We start from the raw sequence: 12,510 nt of genomic DNA on the forward strand, positions 1-12,510 counted from the left end.
CTCCTTGGATTAGACAGAATAACTACTCAGCTAGAATGAACACTGATTAAAAATGATGTTGTGTGGTTCATGGAGCTGCATTAGATCTGTAAAGTAATGTTGCAAGCCACAAAGCCAACACTTAACTGTCCATCACATGATGTTGAGAGTGACACAAACTCATCTGAGGGAATCTGAACTGTTAACGGGTGAGTTATGCATGTCAGAAACCACGAGAGTTTAAAACTGTTTAACTAATCATTTTAATTTCCTAATGATCCGGAGTCTGGCTGTAAATGCACAAACGGTTAAGACAAACTATTTGCAACCTCTCCTAGTCCTCTGAACACTGGCCAATCGGTTACCCGGTAACACAAGCCCTTTAGTTTACAGTAAATCACTCGTGCTGCCTTTGGCCGTTTTAACTGGAAATTGAACTACACAAAACAAATCCCTGACTAAACAAGTGCTGCGTCCGATTCTTAAATAAAAAAAAATACACTTTAAAAGACCTGCTTCAAAAACAGGAAATGGACAACCTGTGACCATAACACTTAAGAGGAAGACAAAGAAGTTATGGAAATTTCCTACCTCATCAAACTTGTTGACGTCATTCGACAAAAGGTTAACAATCTGCCCTGTGGTGGTCTGGCCCATAGCTGTGGAACTAAGGCACAGCGCCTACAAGAAGAAACAATTCCAGAGGTTTGGGGGAGAAATTGTGATAAGGAATTATCCTCAACTCAGCCCAAACACAAAAAAATATATAATAATCATTAAAAAAAAAAAATGTAGACAATGTTCTATGAAATGAAATGTTTTTTTGACCCTTCTTTGAAGAACCTCAGAATCCAGACATGGTATGCAAATATGGTAATGATTTTATAATTATTATAAAATCACTACCACTTGATACTAACACTGTAACTTGGCACCAACTCAGCACTTTTTTGGAAGGCTTTAATTTTTACTAAAAAAAACAAATAAATAAAAATCTTACCTTCCTGTAGATCATGTGACACATTGCAATGCGGATTTTCATTCCAGCTCTTTGGACGTGGTAAAAGTAGAGGTGGTGGAGTAATGCCAGACACAGAGTGGAGAGAGAGACGCCTGCTGCATATCCATAAGCTTCATACAAGGCTGCCATGTTATTGGGGTCATAGCTCTCAAAATATCGAATGAGTTTTCCCAAAAACACTGGTTGTATCACCTTGATCGACTCCTACAATGGGGAAGAGGAGACATCAGATAATAACAACGTAAAAATAATTGATATTTTGTCCTGTGCTACATGTATAGGGCCCTATATATTCCGCATATATTTCCCCCCCAAGTTGAGATATATTTTTGTGACATTGTGTGATGTGTGAATTCACAAAATTAACGGAATTCAAAGTTGATTGGATGACTCAGGGCTCCAGACTAACTTTTTTCACTAGGAGCACAGTGGCCCCCAACTGAAAATTTTAGGGGCACAACCAGAAATTTTAGTGGCGCACACCGTAAATCAACATGCTAATCAAATCTACTAATTTCCACTGTATTACTTACTAATAGGGATGGGTATCGTTAAGGTTTTAATGGTATTACTACTCTTACCTATACTGCTTATCGATCCGGTACTTTAACAGTATTCTTACCGGTTCTTTTTATTATACTTTTTTTTTTTTTTTATATATAAAAAAAAAAAAACATAATTAAGAACATAATTAACATTGCTTTATAATCTGAAAAGTAAAATATATATAGCAAAAGAAACCGCAAAGTTTGAACAAAAATATAAAACATCTATGTGTAAATGGACCAGTGTGCAGGCATTCGGAAGGTCTGCTAACATCAATATTACAGTAAAGAACAAACCTACAAAGAAATCTTATAAAGTAATGAAATGTAAAATAACACTGCATAGTTTTCACTGTATAAATTGATAGATTAATGCTTATAAAAGCTAAAGTTATTAATTCAAGAGATGTGAATATTTTCTATTTGTCTTTTGTTCGATTCGAATCAATGGCTCAATCGTCAGGTTTATTAGACGCTGCCCCTTTAAGACCGATCGAATGTAGAACTAATAATATCATATTCTCCTATTTCTCCAAACTATTTACGCCCATTTAAGATATAAACTGTTAAATATAACTTCTCTCCAATCCGGTCAATTTGACACCGGCTATTTGTTGTTTATTTGATGGTTTAGACCATAGACCGTAAAAAAATAGACGCGCACACGAAGCCTACAATATTAAGTGCAAGCCGGTCGATTTCGCAGCACACACACATAAGCCGCCTTTTGAAGTTGGAAACAGCGTCTCTTGCGCGGATTATTGTGCATTTAATAGCTCTTTAGTATCAAACACATCCCGCAGTTTAGCAACAGTAGAGACTGCAGTTTACAACAATCACTGATTCTGACGATTAGTTTAGGTTTAGGGAGAAATGACAGCTCAGCTGTGAAAGGAAGGATGAGCTCGACGGAACACGGCTATAGGAATAGTTTTACCTCATATTTCTTCTTTTTATAATTCTTGGAAGCCAAAATCGAAAATAAAATTAGATTAATATCACAGCACATCCCTAAAGTTTAAGCAGACTAAACTTCTGTGTAGTTCTCTTGGCCATCGTCACTCATTAAAGCTGACTGTGGTGTTGTATTATTTAATATTATCTCATATAGAAACGGCTGGCAAAGATAGAATTTGCCAGACATAACGTCTATCAATTATAATTAGTAAGTGTATTTTCTTAATTTCTCCAGTACCGACAGCAGGCAAATTTACTGGGGCGCACATGTGCGACTGGACGTAAAATTCAGTCGCACACTCTCAAATTTTAGTCGCAAAATGCGACCATTTAGTCGCAACAGAGATTATAATTATTGGACCAAAAACCTCTGTATACAATAACCTAGAATGCAGTCTAACGCCTGAGGACTGCTCTGTCAAGTTTACTTCATCAGTTAGGAACCTGAATGTGACTCTTTGATACCAATCTTTCATTTGAAAGCCACCTTTAGCACCTTTGAAACCACATGTTTCCATCTTAACAATATATCAAAGTTTCGACATATGCTCTCAATGACAAATGCAGAAAAGTTAGTTCATGCGTTCATGACCTCAGGTGAGGTGCTCTACTGGGTTGCTGCCCTACACACTTAATAAACAAACTTCAGCTGGTCTAAAACGCAGCAGCTACAGTTCTTACATTAACCAGGAAGTATGACCATATTAGCCCAGGTTTGTCAACACTGCATTGGCTCCCTATCAATTAATGTATTGCATATACATTTTAAATTATTGCTAATTACTTACAAAGCACTAAATGGTTTAGCCCATCAGTACATGAGCATGCTCTTAATGCATTATTGTCCTTAACGTCCATTGCAATCTCAAAATTCTGTCCAGCTGATAATACCTGGGATATCAAAATCAACTGCTGGCGGTATTTCCTTTTCTTATTTAACACACAAAATCTGGAATAGTCTTCCTAACCTTCGTAAGCAGACACATAATTTAGATCAGATGGTGGACCTGCGCCTAGACACGACCACAATGCAGCCCTGAAGTGACAGCAGAGACCGTATCAAAATCTGTTTTGGGGTTTGCGTTCTCTAGCCGCTGGGCGCTGTTGCCGTGTGGATGAGCAGCCGGCCCGGAACGCATTGAGAGTTTTTGATTTTATTTGAAAATGGTTTTCATGCAAGTGGCCCCAAGTAAATAACTAATGATTATTTACAACGCAAATGAATCCATCAAAAACTTACTTTAGCAGGACAATAACTTTTTTTCTAGAGCTGATGAACAGCCAAAACAACCTCTCTTCCGTTAATTTCCTATATAAATCACTATAATAGTAGAGAGGTTAAACCCAAAAAATAGGCCTTTGACTTTAAGTCATGATGCAAAGGTCGCCTTTGGTATGGAAGTACCTTGGGGTCATACAAATAAATTTATCCTAAGGAACAAGTGAGATCACACTTTGTAAGTTCAGAAAAAGACCCAAATATATTCTATTCATACGCCTATTCATTATTTTTCTCACATGAATAGGGTAAAAAATGTAACCTTTAGATATCACCATGAAAATTACTGAATAGATTACTTATATCAAGACAAATAAAAAATGTATTACAAGTATTTTTTCAATTGTTTGTTAACATGGACAAACGGTGCATAATCTAATTACAGATGTGCTAATTTGCATAAATACCACAACAGATCTAAACATTGGGTACAGCGTTTTTAAAACATTCAGAGATTCAGTCAGTCATGGAGGGGTCTTGAATCAGCCTGAAGGGGACCGCTTCGCTGAGATGCGGGTTTGCGCGCTTCGGATGAGCACACCCACACACAATCTTCTCACGGCGCGCGCAACTTCTCATTCGCCTTCTGGCTCCTGAATGAGTAAATTGGCTTAGTTTTAGTTTATTATTGCGCGCAAATAATTTTTTTAATAAGCTTTAAAGCAAAAAACCAACCAACCACCGCATTTCGCCATCCATTTGCGCCCACTATTTACTCCGATAACAACACACGGTAGAGGGTTTCCTCACCGGTGCGGAGACGCTCCACAACCACAACAAACGGGGATGAGTGCAGTGGCCACTTGCATGCATAAAATTAAATAAAAATAAATCAAAGCACTGTAAAATATTAGTTAAGAAAACCGCTAGTACTACTAGTAAAGAATTAAGTCCAACAACATATTACATTCCGACTCTGATGGAATGGGGGGGGGGGGGCACTTGGGGTCCCTCTGGCCCCGTCCCTGTCCCTGTCCCTTTTCCATCAGCCAATCTGATGAACAATAGCAGCCAAAAGTTACTTAGACGGACAATAGGCTAAATTATGAGAATTCTTTACATTTTGGGTGAACAGTTCATCTTTACACACACCTTCCAATTGGTTCCAAGACCCCTAGAACAGTGGATATCTGACCACTCTTTTTATCTTATCTTGTGGATGTGCTTCAACTCAGTCTTCCATAAAAACTCTTAAAACTGACTCATGTGTGATGCACTTCAGTTGACTCATATTAAGACGGTGAATCATCAACAGAATTTATAAGATGTGCGGTGTAATTTGACAGCCAGTGGATTTGGTTTAAAAATTAAACTAAATGTATAGTGAATGAATACACACCAGACTAGTAGTTAACAAGAGGGGGGGGGGGGGGGGGGGGGGCTTTTTGCCTTTACTTTGTGCACCATTTACAAAAAAATTATCATGCAAAGTCCCAGATCAGAACGTACCTCTATAAAAGTGAAGAATCCCAGTACTGCATAAGATCTCCAGTAGCACCTGATAATGGCTTTGGTAAGTTTGGGTGTCCTGAGTTCTTTGTTTGCCTTCTCCACTTCGTGGTCCCAGTAGCTATAAGTGTTGAAAAAAGAAGAGTAAGGCTAAATTAAGAAAGCTGATACAGATAGAGAGAGAGAGAATATCAAAAAACTATTCTCCTTTATTATGTACATTGTGTCATCTCACATACAACATAATATAATTACTTCAACATACAAACTTGATCACTATGAAGACATTGTGACATTAAAAATCTTGATTCTTTATTACACAGGACCAAACAAGGTCCAGTCCTGGACCACAAGGCCCCCCCGGTGAACAGGTAACATGAGTGTATGTTGTACATGCCATGTAGGCAACATGATATATGAACTTAGAGCATACAGGCCATATGAAAAACACCATAAGAAACATTCGAGGCACATATGAAACGAAACTAGGAACCAGGAAAACTACTAAAGAGCTCCTTCAAAACAGCTGCTGAGACTCTTCAGTTGATGTTTTCCAACAGCAACGTCCGGTAGTAAATTCTACATCTGCAAATAACAGTTTACTTCAAGGCAGAACATTTGTGTTTACGCCTCGGCCACATCGCTTTCCATGCTGCTGATCGCAATAAAAGCTTCACTAATTAGTGTCATAGCCCAGAGCTCTGTGCTAAACGAACCAGCAATGATCCATTTTAAAGTGCATGATTAGAGGCCAGAGAAATGCTGTGTGGAGGTGCTTTTTAATGAACGACGGGATTGTGTTCATCGCCATTCATTCTCCATGCTTTCATGGCTGGAGAATGAGACCCTTGTAGGAGACTGCTGATTATCAGTGGTTTTATCTGCCGTACAATGGGTCAGCAGATCATTTATCTGCTTATCTGCTCTTATGTAATAAAGCCTCAAGGTGAAGAAAAAAAAAAACTCACTAACATGATAAACTGTGTGTCATTTGCTGTGTGAACAAATAACCATGAAATCTTGGATTGCACAGTTACAAATATCCATGAATACCAAAGTAACCCATTTTATGCAACCCATTATACGTTTGTAATGTGACATTTCTGAATGAAACGGGATATTCAATGAGCAATAAACCTGATAAGAAAAAACTTGACACTGGATAAGTAATAGGGAATTTAATTTACTAGATGGTGAAAAAGGGCCATTCGTTATCAGAGCGTAGGCAAACCTCCCAAGGAATACATGAACTGATAAAAATGAATGCAGTTTAAAGTCCCTGTAAAGTCTAAATTAAATGTGTATGAGTTTGTCACACCAGAGACAAATGTGTTAACCACCCAGTCAAATTTGAATCATAAAAAAATCCGCCAAGTAAATAATATATCTTATCAAAATCTTGAAAAAATAAGCAGCATTCTCTGCTCTCAAACGCTGGGGGCGTGTCCCCTGTCGGTGCTGAAACCACGCCCACTCGCGGGAAAGCTGCCGTAAGCCTACAACACTCAAGTACAGCTCACGGCGGCACCAGATGTCGGTGGAACGGGAGGATGAAGGCCGGCGTGGGAAATAATCGGTTCAGCCCCATTCTGCAGCAGATTATCAGTGAATCCCAGTTGTCTCCGATGAAAGTTTGTAAAACTATCCGGTGTAAAGTCACTACAGAGCAGAGGCAGCTGTTGGTGGTGATCCTCAGCTCTCCATTAGTGTAGCCGCTCACAAAATTAATCCACCTCTTCTTGATATCATCGTTTTTGTTTTGTAAGCTGTTTTGTAAATTGTAGGCTGTAGTAACTAACGGTACTGACAGTAACTCGCGATCGAGCGGGCAAACTGATGCAAATGTGCTCTAGTTATGATCATGTTAGGGGAGGAGCCAGGCTCGGTGGCTCCAGTGCGTCTTCAACAGTTATGATCGTGTTGGGGGAGGGGCCATATGCACAGTGGCTCCAGTGCGCCAGAGCCACCGTTTTAGCCCCGCCTAAAAAAAATCCTGAACACAGCAAAAAAACTGTTTAATGGTCTAACTCCACAATTCAGTCCTACACAGGTAGGATAGATAAATAAATAATTTATTAACAATATATAAAATAGAAATCATTCGGAAAAGGCTTTTAGACAGGCTGCATTACCTAAACAGTTGCTTTAATAATCCTTAAATAATATTTGGTGTTTATCTAAACATTATCCAAAAGGCTGCATTTCATAGAAGAAAAAAAGGAAAGATGTTTCAGAGGTGGACTAGTTGTTTTTAAATTAAGGTTTACAAAGACTGATAAATTGCTGGCAATAAGACAAGGACCTTGAGTTTGAGTTATTTCATGTTTACTTCAAGTCAAATAAGATGCACAGTCGACTCTGGAGCATTAACTCAGTGTTAGACAAAAGTTATGCCTGTCGGAATTTGAATTAATCAAGACCCCAGACCTGAGTAGTTTACACCTTTTGGGACAGAAGGTAATCTGCATGAAAGACCTTGGCTGCGTCCGAAACCTGGAAAATGCTGCCTTCAGAGGACACATTTCAAGGAAGGAAGGCACGTCCGAATCTAATGTTAGCTTCACTTCCTGTCTCCAGAGATACCTTCATCTGATCGATTTTTGAAGGCAGCATATTTGTATCCTTCGCTACCTTTGATATCCCACGATCCTGTGCTTTCCATTCTGTGACAGTTGAGCTGGGAAAAAAAGATGGCGTCCGAAAGTTGCGTTTGCTGGTCAGTTTGTGTGTAAATGTATGTTTTTTACCAATATTTTCTACTTCTGATGTCATTTCTAGCGAGAAATTACTAATGTAGTAATTATGTTTGTTAGTTCTCACCAAAGCTCTCTCAATTTTGCTGTAGATCATTAAATGGTTACACTGCCTAAGAAGTCTGTCCGAAATTAGTTTCGTGAGGTGCCTTCATGCACAAACGCTGCCTTCCAAGCCATTGTCTGATAAGGCAGCGAGGCAACGAGTCAGCTGCCTAGGTTTTTGGAGGCAGCCATCGGCAGAGGATCCACCTTCCTCTACAAGTAAGATATCTATATAAGTTTTAGAATCTTTATTACCTTTTGGTTCAAGGGAAGAGAATGCAGATTAAGACATTACTGAGGTGATCGAAACCTGGTATTAAGATGCGTTTTGGTTGATCGGATCACAAGTAGACGAGGGAAACACATTACGTTTACACCTGGTGTTTTAATCTGTCTCTTTTGTCCACTTTTAACCACTTCTGTCCTGATTTCTTCGAGATGAGGGTATGTATGTGTATGTTTAATGTATGTGTTTTTTTTCCCAGATCTTTCGATTTAATGGACAAAATAAGCTTATGCAATCTACATAAGAACATACCCGGAGACAGAGAACCGTTTCTTTTGAACACGTTTGATACTGAGAACTGAGAGACTGAGCAAAGTGAGCATGCGTGATAGCACAGCCTGAACCGAACGGTTTCTCTCGGACAACTAATGTTGTGCTGATAATATGAGCACGGGTGAACCGAGGACTTGTGTAAGTTTATGTTATGTCAATGTAAGTTTATTTAATCTGTGTAAAAATCCACGTTTGCACCAGTGGCTGTATTGAGTGCTTTTGCAAAACGTAGTTATGATTAAAAATTTCTTTATATGAATGTGTTATAATGTAAATTACGTCATTACGTGAGGACGTAAAAGAACCGGTGAACTGGTTCATTGAAACTAACCATCCGAAAGAACCGGTTCGCGGAAAAGAACCGAACTTCCCATCACTAGTCAGTAGGCGGAGAGTAGGCGGTCTCTTGCGGCTGTTCGAACGCATTTGACCACATGAGGTTTTTTTAACTATCTCTGGAAGTGGTCGAAAGTGGACAAGCTAAAAATATTTCTTTTTTTTGTATTCAAAAGAGTAGCTTAACTACTTCACATTATTTGTAGCCTGTAGCTTCGTGAACACAATAAAAATGAAAGTGAGCAGGAAAACCAGACAGACTGTTAACCTCATGTCCTGCTCTCTGTACCCTTTGCCAAAAGTTCTGCTCCTGTAATAATAGTAACAGTAAAACCTTCCAAATTATGTGCCCTTCTGTAGTGGCCCCACTGATTACCAGTGTTGTTTAAATGGTTTATGTCAATAAAATTTGAAATTCTGTCATTAATTACTCACCCTCATGTTGTTCCAAACCCAAATTCAAATATTTTTGATGAAATTCGAGAGCTCTCTGACCCCTCCATAGACAGCAATATGATTAACACTTTCAAGGTCCAGAAAGGTAGTAAAGACATCGTTAAAACAGTCCATGTGACCCCAGTGGTTCAACCTTAATTTTATGAAGCGACGAGAATACGTTTTGTGCGCAAAAACAAACCAAAATAACAACTTTATTCAACAATTTTCGTTCTAGCCTGTGTCAGTCTCCTATGCAGTTTACATTGTACATTTGAGTGAACTAACCCTTTAAAGAGGACCTATTATGCTTTTTTACATTTTACATCTTCCAGGAAAGTACACGTCACAATATCCGATTTAAATTCCCACCAAGGTGTCCGGCACTGTCCGCAAAAAGAGGGACTATGCCTGGTTGAGTTGCGTTAGTAGTGTTGAATCTTGCGGTTATGGTAAGGGGTCGACGTGACATTTCTGAAACACAACACACTGGTCCAGCCGACCAATGAGAGCACATTGTACTTTTCAGAGACAGGAGACAGGGCTTTATAGAGACAGGAACTAATTAGGGCAATACTGGGAAGAGAGGTGCAGCAACAAATCTGAAAAATAAGGTGTTTTTTGAATATTCAAGCATGAAACCCTAATCTAGTAGACCCCCCCCCCCCCCTTCCAAAAAAGCCCTAAATACTAAATCATACGGCTATAGAATTGGTGTTTGCTTTTCAAAATGATCTGACATTTTCACCTGGCCGATTATCCAAGGCAACTTTTTTGCCTAGAGTGACAGTCCTTACGCAGCAATTTGTTGCAAGGCACAGTGGTGGTATCCCTTGTGTATTTCGAGCCTACGGTTTCCTGGGTTACCAGGCCAGATCTTAATCCACTAAGCGTCACCACCAGGACCAACTGCCTCAGGTCCTATGTGCCCATCCACACAGCTCCTTCTAGGAATACTAAACCAGCCTAAAACTAATCCTTTCATTTCAATTGGCATACATCATTAATGTGTGAATGACTTTCAGAAGAAGTCAACATTGCATAATGCACTCATTGCAAAAATGGTGGATCACCTACCTTACACCTAATGAACCACACCAGCCTCTGTTCTCATATTTCACCATAAGTCTTCTGAGGGTTTGTTTGAGAACAGCCTGTTGTTTAATCGGTTTATTCCCAGCGGCACACTCACCTCTGTAGTTTCTCCCCAAGTCTCTTGGACCCGTCCTCCGGAAGGACTTTAAACATGTCATCTTCTTCAAGTCTTCTCTTAGATCCAATACGGAAAAGAGGGTTCAGCCAGCTGATGTTAAATGAGAAGAGAAAAAAAGGATTTAGTCAACAGAACGTTTTAAAGGTGTGTGGCAAAGGATGCTGAATTATTGATGAGTGATGACAGTGGCTTAAAGTGTACAAACCAAATGTTTCATGACAGTGAAAGCAGTAATTAAACAAAACCAACATTCGTGCTGGTAGGCAATCTCTTTAAAATGACAATAACAGATGCTCTCCTCTATCAGCTTTGCAAAGAGTGTTCCTGAGAGTCAAGGGTTTGGAAACAAAACCTAAAAACTACTCTGACTGACATTACAGCCAAATGGCTGGGTCTGCACATGGGTCCATGACATGACGCTTCAGATGTATTAAGTTAAAATAATACAGAATAACATTATATATTAAAATGTGACTCATACAGATAAGTAAACCTGCTTTCAATTTACAAATTAAAAGTCAGTTTAAAATAGTTTCATATTAATGTCAAAAATGTCTAACGTATGTGGTGTAACTGTACATATTGCGAAAAAATAAATAAATGAAAAGGCAGAATTTTTTGTTTGACAAATTGTGTTAATATTTCTTTTTTTAAATTAAAAAGAAATTCTGCTTTAAAATAGTAATTTGAAAGCCTTTAATCCAACAGTTCTGTGAAAACTGAAAAAAAAAATCTAATATTATCTAACATATAGCAAAAAATGCGCGTGCGTGCGTGTAAACGTGTTTAGCTGTGATAACAAGTAAGATTAGCAGTGTACACTCATGTTCTTAAAGTGCAAGAACAGCATTTACCACTTGAATTTTTTTGTAGTAAGTAATCGGTTTTCAGAAATCCTTTGAACCAATATGAATACTTAAAGAATATAACGTTATTCTTCAAAAAGGGAAAGAAGTGGGTTCTGAGCAGTGTCAGTTTTAACAAATAAGGATGAAGTAGCCTAATAATGTCTTTAGTTTTAAACAATGTACACATAAGGAAACCATAAAGATTAAATTCTTTGGTGAAGGATTTTAATTTCACGGGAGAAACAGAAAATAGCCTATACACTCATCTGCCCCCCTCTTTCTCCTGTCTAGATTCTTAAAAGCTTACCAGAAAAATATCAGTGAGAAGAGATTAGCCGTTGCTGACGGGTTGCTCTTCGCATCTTTGTTTATTGGCTCCATATCGATCGCCATCCTCCCTGCAGTTCAGCCAGACACTGGTTCCCCACGCATAACCTGCGACCAGTGCGAGACATTCACCTTACAAACTCTTGTATAACTTTCTAACACACACATGTCGATGTCGGTAACTACAGGAGGAGGTAAACCCTTCATTTCCTTCCTACTGTGAACGCAAAAGCCCCGCCTCTACGGCAAGCCGTATTTGCTTAAAATGTTCCCAGCATTGTCATTTTTTAAATTAGAGACAAATTAAATAAAATTAGAGAAACAATTACTAATTGTAATGGTTATAAGAATAAAATTGTGGAGCTCTCTAATTGGAATTGTTACTTAGGGAGGTTTACATGACACCATAAACATGATTTTAAACATGATAACCGTTCATTTACCTAAAAAAACGCAAGATTTTGAAAACAGCTTTCAAAGTGCAAGGTTTTGAAAACGATATACTTTTACCATCTCCATGTAAACCAAAAAATGTGAATCTGTGAAAACGGGTCATGCACATTCATATTACGTGTTCGCGGGTGTTTCTTGACAAAGTGACATCTCCAACGTTGCCTGGCGTGCATAATTGCGTGGGACGGTGGGAGAATGAATGGGACATTTTTTTTATTATTGTCCAAATTAAGTGTGTGGATGTGTCTTTCACGCATATGGAAGGCAGGCTTGACATATTTAATCTTGGTGATTTCTTAAGTTATTCAAGC

General features: G+C 38.6%; 1 protein-coding gene across 1 annotated transcript in view; it reads right to left on the minus strand.

The window, feature by feature from the left end:
• Nucleotides 1–11,982, minus strand: part of abcc4 (ATP binding cassette subfamily C member 4 (PEL blood group)) — a 49,002-nt gene extending 37,020 nt beyond the window's left edge. Inside the window, exons 1-5 of the mRNA XM_079841058.1 lie at nucleotides 11,727–11,982; nucleotides 10,551–10,661; nucleotides 5,231–5,351; nucleotides 980–1,204; nucleotides 571–660 (exon numbers count right to left, since the gene is read on the minus strand). Coding sequence (XP_079697184.1) covers nucleotides 571–660; nucleotides 980–1,204; nucleotides 5,231–5,351; nucleotides 10,551–10,661; nucleotides 11,727–11,812 — 633 coding nt within the window. The 5' untranslated portion in view covers nucleotides 11,813–11,982. The remainder of the gene's footprint in view (nucleotides 1–570; nucleotides 661–979; nucleotides 1,205–5,230; nucleotides 5,352–10,550; nucleotides 10,662–11,726) is intronic.
• Nucleotides 11,983–12,510: the final 528 nt, after the last annotated feature.

Source organism: Gobio gobio, assembly GCF_949357685.1.
Source record: "Gobio gobio genome assembly, chromosome: 17".
In the NCBI taxonomy this organism is placed as follows: Eukaryota; Metazoa; Chordata; class Actinopteri; order Cypriniformes; family Gobionidae; genus Gobio; species Gobio gobio.